This window comes from Drosophila navojoa, chromosome 4, assembly GCF_054131105.1.
Source record: "Drosophila navojoa isolate 15081-1374.11 chromosome 4, UAZ_NAV_1.0, whole genome shotgun sequence".
Lineage (NCBI taxonomy): Eukaryota > Metazoa > Arthropoda > Insecta > Diptera > Drosophilidae > Drosophila > Drosophila navojoa.
The window spans coordinates 23310434-23320716 of record NC_142892.1 but is presented as its reverse complement, the minus strand read 5'-3'; the positions used below and the strand labels follow the sequence as shown (position 1 = coordinate 23320716).

Below are 10283 nucleotides of genomic sequence, written 5' to 3'. Positions count from 1 at the left end.
CTTTCGCACAACTACTATCTAGCCTCGTGGTCCCAGCGGGCGGCCTTCCATGGGCCGCACACAATGGGGACTCAGATTTAACTAGAAACTGTACTTTCTTCGAGTGGCCTTAAATGATGTGGTGCTGTGCGGTGGTGCAGTGGTGCAGTGGCTTGGACAATTTATGGGCAATGCCATCATCACTAGCCATTTGAGAAATGCGTGCAAAATGACAGAGCTGGCCACACTAATTAGTTTGTCTTTCAGCCCGCCTAGAGCTTGGCGAACGGAACAAGGCGTGGCTGCAGTCCCAGTTGGATCACCGCTGCCTGGCCGGCTTGCCGCTTCGATAGCCAGCGGCTGCTGCATAATTTAGGTAGCAAAAGCAGCCACCATACGGCCAACAAATTCTAAAGTCCTGCTAGTCCGAGCTCTTGGCCTGTTTTTATGGCCAGATCACTCTACCAAGCTACAAACGCCCACACAGCAATCGCTGTTTCGCTACCTCTTGCTGATGCGCTTAATTTCCTGGAATTAATCCCTGCTCTGGGCCATGCTAATATTTAAGTGTTAAACTCAAAGGGAAATTGTCTTGATTGCATTGAACACAGAATACCCTATATAAAATCTATAAAGCACCCTCCCACTGCTCAATGGTTTGACTAAGCTCGAGTAAATAAACAAATATATCGATATTGAGCTTACATATTTGTTTTCCACTTTCATCTAGTCTTCTTTGCATATCTGCTCCATCTGTGGCACTATGCATTTACAAATTTTAGAAAGGGTATGCGAACTGTGCGGTATTCCACAATAGGTGCATATCTTTGCGTTCTCTCTTCTCTTAGCTATTTACATAATTGGCAACAAAGTTGGCCCTGAAATCGTACAGAAAACCACATACAACTCTATATGTAGTCTTTTCGAAAAGATCAATGCCTAAAGACCTATTTCATTTAAATGCTAAAATGTTACCAAAGAATTCGCCAGGCCGTCGGCGTTTGATTTCTCAAGTCAACGAGGAGGCAGAAAGATACACTGAATTTACCCCGAGACTCTTCCATTTCCTGAACGTGAACTTAGGGTAAGTATGGATGAGTCATACGATGGTATTTGTATACAATTCACAGTTGGACAGCTCAGTTTTGTATTTTACGCTTCAGCTTCGTGCCCTACAAGAATCCTAAATTTCTACCCGAGGTAAAACATCAACTGACGTAAGAAACTGTATTACCTGTCCAGGATATCATCTAAAAGTTCATCTATCCATAGGGACTTGGATGCGTTTGTAAATTTGATCAAATGTACTCTTGGCACGGGTATTTTGGCTCTGCCCAGAGGCTACTATAGTACAGGCTGGCTGCTGGGCCTGGCAGGCTCAGTTCTAATCTCCTCCCTTCTGTTGTATGCTATGCATGTATTGGTAGTGTCTGAATACATGTGTGACCTTATAGCTCTTACACCATCCTGCCCCATCCAGCTCAACGATATTAACCTGACTCGCAAGCGCTATAAAATGGCAATGCTCAGCTACAGCGAGGCCATGCATTTGGCTATCTTGAATGGACCCTCTTGGATAAGGCCTCTGAGCAAATACTTCGCGTAAGTCGCTGCTCCCCCCAGATAAATTGGGATGATCACTTTATATGATTCATAGCCGACAGGTGGATGCATTTTTGTGCATTTACCACTTTGGCGTGGATGTTGTGTACGTCGTGTTTATTGGCAAAAATCTCAAGGAGTTGGGCGACGATTATCTGCCGCCCATCGACACGCGCATTTATATTGCCCTCATGACACTGCCTCTAATCCTAACCTTCCTCATACGCAACCTCAAGTATCTTGTGCCACTGGCCGTCATCTCAAACCTCTTTGTGATTGTTGGTAGGTTTCAGGTATCAGGCCTAAAAGAATGAGTTAATTGTGGACTACCTTGCAGGTATTGGAATTATTGTTACCTATTTATTAGTGGACTTGCCCGATTTGGAGGACCGACGATCCGTGCGAGATTTATCCCAATTGCCTGTATTCTTTGGTACCATTATGTTTTCGGTTCAATCACTAGGCGTGGTCAGTTATATTCGGATATATTCTAGCGCCTGTCTGCCTTATTTTCGAGCCTTCTTCCCAATTCTTCTTAGGCACTTCAACTGCAAACAAACATGCGTCAGCCAGAAAACTTTATGGGCACGTGTGGCATACTGAATCGGGCCATGTTTATCGTGATTGCGTTCTACACAGCCTTTGGTTTCTTGGGCTATTGGAAGTACGGAGATGATACTGCGACATACATTCTCAAAAATCTACCCGATGAAACGTATAAAAAACGCTCGCAATTCATTCCCACTATCCCTTATTGTTAATTAAGCCTTCAACAGCCTGTCCAAGTGCGCCACTGCCCTATTTGTTGTGGCCATATTTTGTAGCTATGCCCTGCAGGGCTACGTGATCATTGAGATTATCTGGCACAGCTACATGACACCCAGGCCGATGGATAGCGCCACACTATGGGTAGAGTATCTGATGCGCATGGCCATGGTGGTGGCGTCTGTTCTGTGTGCCATTGCCTATCCAGACTTCGGCCTACTCCTCTCGCTTGTCGGCTCCTTCTGTCTGTCCCAGCTGGGCCTGATTTATCCAGGCATTATTAATATATGCGTCTGCTATAGTGATGGATATGGACCCCTGAAAATTTTCTTCTGGCGCTCTTTGCTTTTCATCGTTTTAGGTTTTTTCGGAGGTATTGCTGGCACTATGGCCTCAGTAGCAGCAATCAAGCAAAAATATGACAATCGTATTTTATATTTCTTTAGTTTTTTTCAACCGCATTAAAACGAAAAATTCTGTTGATATATGCTTTTCATTAAAATAAGTAATGATTTTAATTAATTTTTTACTATTTAGTAGTAAAATCAATAATTGACAGGCTAGATCAAGGATCATTGTACTACAACCAAATCAATGTATAAATTTAGTTCGAGTATTATTTATTTTCAACATATTAGAACCTTAGTATGTCGACAGATACATATCAGAATTACTTATTTCTAATTTCTTTTTCGAACCTTTTCTTTAATAAGGTACCATCGTTGAGTATAATTAAAATTTATATAGTGAAAAATTCTGAAGTATAAACGACGCACCAGATCAACCAGATCAAGATGGCGGAAAAGTACGTAATTACCTGTGAAATTATTCTAAGGATCTATAATAGTTTTCATTAACTATCAACAGATCCAGTGAACAGATGTTTGATCCATATGCGGCCCGTGAAGTGGAAAAACCCTTATCGTAAGTCTGATCCACATATATCAATCCGCTGCAGGTTACTGAGCTCTTCCACAGCAATTGCGATGCCTTATTGTCGCTGCTGAAGTGTGTGGTCGGAACCGGTTGTTTGGCCCTGCCCCTCGCCTTCTTTTATGCTGGCTATGTGGGCGGCATCATTCTGACAATCGTTGTCACAGCACTTTTAATTTATGGATTGCAGCTACTTGTAAGCGTCAGATTTGTGAAGGGATCGTGCTAAATATCGCCCATCCTTAGATAACTTGCATGGTAGAATCTAGTCGACGGAATATGGTCGGCTATATGACCTTTCCAGAAACAATGACATATGCAATTTCTGTAGGACCGAAGTGCTGCCATTGGGCCTCGAAGTGCGCTGGGCATTTAGTGAATGGTATTCTGATATTCTCCCACTACGGTGTGTGCGTGGTTTATATCGTGTTTGTGAGCGTAAATGTGAAGCAAGTTATAGATCATAATTGCACGGAATTGGATGTCCGGCTTTATTGTTTCATAGTAGGAATATTATCAATACCACTATTTCTACTGCGTCATCTGAAGTATTTGGTGCCCATAAATATAATTGCCAACATTTTAATGTACACTGGTTTCGCATGTATCTTTTACTATTTTTTTACACATTTACCTCCTATTGAAGATGTCAAGCTTTTTAATTATCAGCTTCCATTGTTTTTTGGCATTCTGCTGTTTGCCACATCGTCCGTGGGCGTGGTAAGTCAATGTGAAATTCAGATCTAATACATTTAAACTACTTGACCTTTCTCGCAGATGCTTGCTATTGAATCGAAGATGGCCAAACCACGCGATTATCTGGGCTGGTTCGGTGTTTTGAATCGCGGAGCAGTGTTTGTGGCTTTGACATATATAATATTTGGTTTCATGGGGTATTGGCGCTATGGTAGTCTTGTGGAGGCTAGTGTGACTTTAAATATGCCCATTGCTGAAGTGTACGTATTCTTCACAAAGGATCTTATATCTGCACGTATTCACAAACACTTATGTCAGCAGGCTGGCGCAGGTTATCAAACTGTTCATTGCGATATCCGTGTTCTTCACGTTTCCCTTGAGTGGATACGTTGTGGTCGATATTGTCTGCAATCAATACATCGCAAAGAATCACAATCCCACAAATCCGAATATAATTGAATACATATTTCGCTTTTGCTTTGTGATTTTGTGCACAGCTAATGCAATCGCGTTCCCCAATTTAGGTCCACTCTTAGCTTTGGTTGGAGCATTTTCCATATCGCTACTGAATATCATTTTTCCGTGTTGGATTGAGATCTGCCTCTTGTATGGCTCATCGTATGGCCCTGGGAGATGGAAACTGATTAAAGATATATTAATAATTTTAGTAGGCCTGGCCATCCTTGGATACGGAACTTATTCGGCTATCATGGATATGATCCGCGAGTATGGTGATCGTGATAGTAGTGCTGATAGTGCTGGTGCTGATTACAGAATCAAAGGAGCCGAAGACTTAGAAGATGAATTAAATGCTGCTACCATAAATGATCCAGTTATTGATGATATGGCTGTCGCCCCTAGAGCGTTAATGGTTCAACAGTTTAAATTTTGATTGTAAATTGTTTTCACTGACAATGTACAGAAACCCCCATACAACTCTATAGTCTCTTCAAAGAGATCAAAACATATATTATTTACATTATTTATATTAATTGTTACCGTCGTCCTTTGATTTCAAAAGACGACGAGGAGGCAGAAAAAATTCTGGATATACCGCGATCCTCCGCGACCTTCCTGAACGCAAAGTTAGGGTAGGTGTAGATGAGCCCTCCATGATTTGTGATATTTGTTTTTAGTTCACAATTATCCAACTCAATTTATTTTTTTTTATGCTTCAGCTAAGTGTCCTCCAACAATCCACAATTCCCGATCTAAAGCATCATCTATCTGATGTAAGCAACATTTATTACTAATGAATTATATCATCTAGAAGATCAACTATCCATAATGGCTCGGAGGCGTTTGTTATGGATGAAGTGCTCAGCTATAGCGAGACCATGCAATTGGCTTTTGTGAATGGAGTTTGGATTGTCAGCTCCGTCTTTATTTATCCAGGATGCTTGTTATCATTTTAGGATGCTGGCACTATAGGCTCAGTAACATCCCTCAAGGAAAATAATGAAGGCATAAAATTTAAATTTGTACTATATACATTATCATATTGTAGTAAATTGAGTTATTATTTAAGCTATTTATCGTTAATGGGATGGATCAGTATGCATTGGAATCATTGCGCTGAAAGAAGTGTTTTTTTGGGCTTACCTGCAGACATTCAAGGATTATTTATTTTATAATAATTTAATCTTAGTAGTGCGGCAGATACTTATCATGTTTGACATTCGTTTTTATGACGTTTCTAACTTTTAACAGTTTTAAATTCTTCCGTTATTATTTTTCTAATGTCTTAAATTTTTATTTATTTATTTTTTTTTTTACATTTTTATATTAATGAATAATAGTTTTAAATTTAGCAGTATACTCCTTGGATCAGCGAAACCATAGGCCTGGCAAAAGCTATAAATGGCAGAGTATGTGATTAATCAGGTTGATTGAACCAATTATTTCTTTTAATTAATAATAATCTGTCCCTATGAAGTGTCAACAAACCCGGTGAAAAGTTTGATCCATATGACGCCCGTGATGTGGAGAAACCGTTATCGTAAGTCAGATCCGCATAGACAAACCCACCGTATGTTATTGAGCTCTTCACAGCAATTGCGATGCTCTATTGTCGCTGGTAAAGTGTGTGGTCGGATCCGGTTGTTTGGCCCTGCCCCTCGCCTTCTACCGTGTTGGCTACATAGGAGGTATCCTCATGACGATATTTATGACAGCCGTATTAATTTTTGGCTTGCAACTACTGGTGAGAGGAATCTTTGTAAACGGATCGTGTTAAATATCGCCCATCCTTAGATAACTTGCATGGTAGAATCTAGTCGACAAAATAAGGTCGCTTATATGAACTTTCCTGAGACAATGACATATGCAATTTCTGTGGGGCCAAAGTGCAGCCAATGTTTGTCAAAATGTGCTGGACATTTTGTGAATGGTATTCTGATATTTTTCCACTACGGTGTGTGCGTGGTTTATATCGTGTTTGTCAGCATAAATGTGAAGCAAGTGGTTGATTATAATTGCCACGAACGTATAAATACCAGGCTTTACTGTTTCATAGTAGGAACACTATCATTACCTCTATTTTCATTGCGGCATCTCAAGTATTTGGTGCCCACAAATATATTAGCTAATCTTTTGATGTACACTGGTCTCGCATGTATCTTTTACTATTTGTTTACCGAGTTACCACCTATTGCGGAGATTAGACGATTCAATACACAACTGTCTTTGTTTGTTGGCATTATAATGTTTGGCACTTCTTCCATTGGTGTGGTAAGTCAGTGTTAGATGAATATATAACATATTTGGATTTTGCCTCAAAACACTAATTTTTCGCAGATGCTTGCCATTGAATCCCAAATGGCCAAGCCAGGTGCCTATGTGGGCTGGTTTGGTGTTCTGAACCGTTGTGCTTTGTTTGTGGCTGTCACGTATATCTTAATTGGATTCATGGGCTATTGGAGATATGGTAATTTTGTGGCTGCCAGTGTTACTTTAAATATGCCCATTGATGAAGCGTAAGTACTCTTGGAAACGCTGTAATTGTGCTTTAATATATGTACGTATCTATACACATTTATGCTAATAGGCTAGCGCAGGTTGCCAAAATATTCATTGCGATATCCGTGTTCTTCTCGTTTCCCTTGAGTGGATACGTCGTTGTCGATATCGTGTGCAACCAATATATTGCAAAAAACCACAGCCCCAAGAACCCGCATAAGATTGAATACATATTTCGTATTTGCTTCGTGATTGTGTGCACAGCCAATGCAATCGCGTTCCCCAATTTGGGTCCACTCTTAGCATTGGTTGGAGCATTTTCCATATCGCTACTGAATATCATTTTTCCTAGCTGCATTGATCTCTGCCTCTTGTATCGCTTCTCATATGGCCCTGGCAGATGGAAGCTGGTTAGAGACTTATTAATGCTTTTACTTGGCTTGGTTATTCTTGGATACGGAACATATTCGGCTGTCATAGAAATGATCCGCGAGTATAGTGATCGTGCTCATGAGGTTACTGCTGGTAGTAGCACCGAGATCAAAACTCCCGATGAAATTAATGCACAATTAGACGCAGCTACTCTGGATGTTCCAATTGTTGATGATGTAACTGCCGCTGGAAAATCTCTATTTCTTCAAAAATTTTACCTGTGACTTTGGATAATTTGTTAATCTTATTTTAATAAGAAATAATATCAAACTTACATTTTCTCTCTTCATTATTTGTAATTTAAGCAATATATAAATACAAAAAGTAAATATGAAATAACTAATGAAACTTAATTACAAATCAAAATTGTATTGGGAAATCAGGATATAATGGCATTGTGAAAAGTATGTAACAGGCAGGAAGAAGCATTTTAGACCCAATAAAATATATACCTATATTCCTCATATATATATGAGAATTGAAATTTCGCATGTGTACTCGGGAATAATCAATAAATTGATTTCGTTATTTAGACATAATTTGAATGCTATTAGATAGATCTGAAGATTTCAGATGAACTGTGTTTATGTATTTTATAAATGCACAGATTTGGAAAATTACAGATTTTGAATACCACGCTCCCCTTTGGAACACACACATACACTTGAGCAGTATGATCACGTTCTGAAAGTTTAATGAAGATAGATAATTTCCCTCAGACGCAGCCCAACCGCTTTCAAGCGCTTTCGCAAATACATTTACATGACATCACGATCTGAAAGTTCTATAAAATTGTGCATCAATAGGTGAAGTTATTAAACAATCAATTTATCATGGCTAGCCATCACTGCTGCCCAGCGTGTGCGTGTATGTGCCTCTGCCCTTACTTGAGTGACCAGAAAAAAGTCGAAGAATTGTTGAAATATCAGTTCCCCGAAGGGATATAGTAGCCAAGTAGTCTCAACTGGAGATTTCAAACTTTCTCTAGCTCTCTGTAGCTTTTGTATTTTCTGAGATCGTTGCCTTAATACATACAGACAATGCTAAGTCGGATCGGCTTGATGCTACATACTATTCATATTCCCCTTATGCCATGATTTCGCAATCTCAATGGATTCGGTGCATGAAAACACAAATATCTGTATGTGTACGTGCAGCTCGTTTGATATTGAAAGAGACTTGGGAGTTGATAGGTCAAGTGCGACGCAGCTCATACAATCGAATGGCCCTATGATTATATGGGCTGCCTTTAACGAGGGCGATGTCGGCATTGGCATCGGCGCTGATTCGGTCATTAGGTGGCACACTGGGTAGCCATACGGACGGTGGCTTGTGGCATGTGGCATGCAGCATGCGGCATGCGGCAAGCGACCTGCTTGCAACTACAGCTACTCAGCAGCAGTGGCAGCAGCTCAGCCTGTTTATCTGGCAGTCGTCTTCAGGCCCACTTAACGATGCTCCGGAATTTATGCCGATATGGTAATGCATCTGCGCTGGGACCGCTGCGTCTGTGGCTGCTGCTGGGGCGGCCCGCCGCTTGCCTCATTATGCCATTGATGGACTGCAGTTGAGCGTTTGAATTGCGTAATTTATTGTTTGGGTCGTCGCTTGATAAACTGGTGTTGGATTCCAGCATAACCTAAATGGTCAATCGGGCGACAGGCGACATCTGTTTGTAGTTGTTGGTTGCTCTAGCTCTTGCTCTTGCTTATTATTGTTGTTGTTGTTGTTGTTGTTGCTGTTGTTGCTGTTGACGTTGTCGTCGTCGTTGTTGTTGTCGTTGTTATTGTTTTTGTTGGCAAGCCAAACAATTTTTTGCCAACGCCTGCCTATCACTTTCCGTTCAATCCGCGGGGCTTTAAACAACTTCAACATGGCTCACATTGGGGGATTGAGTTGCGCGCGTGTTTGTTGTGTGTGTGTGCTGCATTTATGGCTCTAATTAGCTACGCTGAACGCATGCAAAGTAAAGGCGAAGACAGCGGCTTATCCAGTCGGACAGGCAGCAGCTGTTGCTGATCTTCAGCTAATGATTTCCATTGAAGTCTGGCTGCCACACGTGCAACTCCACCCATGTGGCCGGTTCAAAAGGTTAAACAGCGCAACTGTTGTGTGCAAAAGTTCTGCGTATGCGACGATTGCAACGAAGTGCAACAAATCATTTCGAGGACCCACAACCCAACCCGAATCCAACGCAGCCCCGGCCTCGGCTCCAGCAAACCAATTTGTGTTCCGTTGCTTTGCCGTTTGTATAAATCAATTGGCTAGGATAGTCGGCGCGCGGGCATCCCACCCCATCCCATCCCATCCCACCTCACCCCATACCATACCATTCCAAGCAGTTATCCAGCCAGTTCCTGTAGCATGTTGGAGTCTCGGTTACCGTCACAGTCGCTCTTCGATTTGACAACCCGCTGTGCGGTGTCTATTGGCATGGCCATCCTATAAATTGCCTGGCTCTCTGATCTCCACTGATGCATTATGTGTTTGGACTATGATTTTTCACTTGTTTTAGTGCGTGCGATCTGCGTCTGATTGGTCTATAAATTATAAAGTTTATTGCGCCCGAGTATTGACCACGACCGCCGACCACCGACCGCAGGCCGCCCCCGACACTGATGGATTACAAACAGCGAAGCAGCCCGTTATCTATCGCCCGACTTAATACAAATATTTCTTTATCGAAAATTCCTTCAAAAATCGGTGAGTTATTGGTTACATATTTATTTGGCAGACGACTTTACCCTCGATTTCTGTACAAATATTTGCGCAATTTGACGGTCAGCGGCATTCGTTTGTTGACTATAGGATAAACACAAGTCGACTCTTCATTCGGCTGCCCCCAAGGCCTTGACCTCTGCGCAGCGGCAGTAGCAGCGACAGCGACAGCTACTCCGTTGCTGTTGCTGGGGCTTCAG

The 10283-nt window shown here is 41.5% G+C and overlaps 3 protein-coding genes across 3 annotated transcripts; all 3 read left to right on the top strand.

Annotated features, from left to right (window-relative positions):
• Positions 1-882: 882 nt before the first annotated feature.
• On the top strand, positions 883-2817 carry LOC108650327 (proton-coupled amino acid transporter-like protein acs). Its single transcript, XM_030383420.2, has 8 exons — positions 883-1063; positions 1143-1196; positions 1252-1402; positions 1460-1581; positions 1637-1863; positions 1919-2049; positions 2121-2296; positions 2358-2817. Exons 1-8 carry the CDS (start codon positions 915-917, stop codon positions 2809-2811), a joined length of 1464 nt encoding a protein of 487 aa, XP_030239280.2. The 5' UTR covers positions 883-914; the 3' UTR covers positions 2812-2817.
• A 370-nt stretch (positions 2818-3187) lies between these two features.
• LOC149091524 (glutamate transporter polyphemus-like) lies at positions 3188-4882 on the top strand. Its single transcript, XM_089259544.1, has 5 exons — positions 3188-3270; positions 3325-3475; positions 3526-3999; positions 4057-4235; positions 4297-4882. Exons 1-5 carry the CDS (start codon positions 3227-3229, stop codon positions 4865-4867), a joined length of 1419 nt encoding a protein of 472 aa, XP_089115670.1. The 5' UTR covers positions 3188-3226; the 3' UTR covers positions 4868-4882.
• An 816-nt stretch (positions 4883-5698) lies between these two features.
• Positions 5699-7639, top strand: LOC108652586 (glutamate transporter polyphemus). Its single transcript, XM_089259543.1, has 6 exons — positions 5699-5843; positions 5912-5974; positions 6028-6178; positions 6229-6705; positions 6772-6950; positions 7022-7639. The coding sequence occupies exons 1-6, from the start codon at positions 5836-5838 to the stop codon at positions 7587-7589; spliced, it is 1446 nt and encodes a 481-aa protein (XP_089115669.1). The 5' UTR covers positions 5699-5835; the 3' UTR covers positions 7590-7639.
• Positions 7640-10283: the final 2644 nt, after the last annotated feature.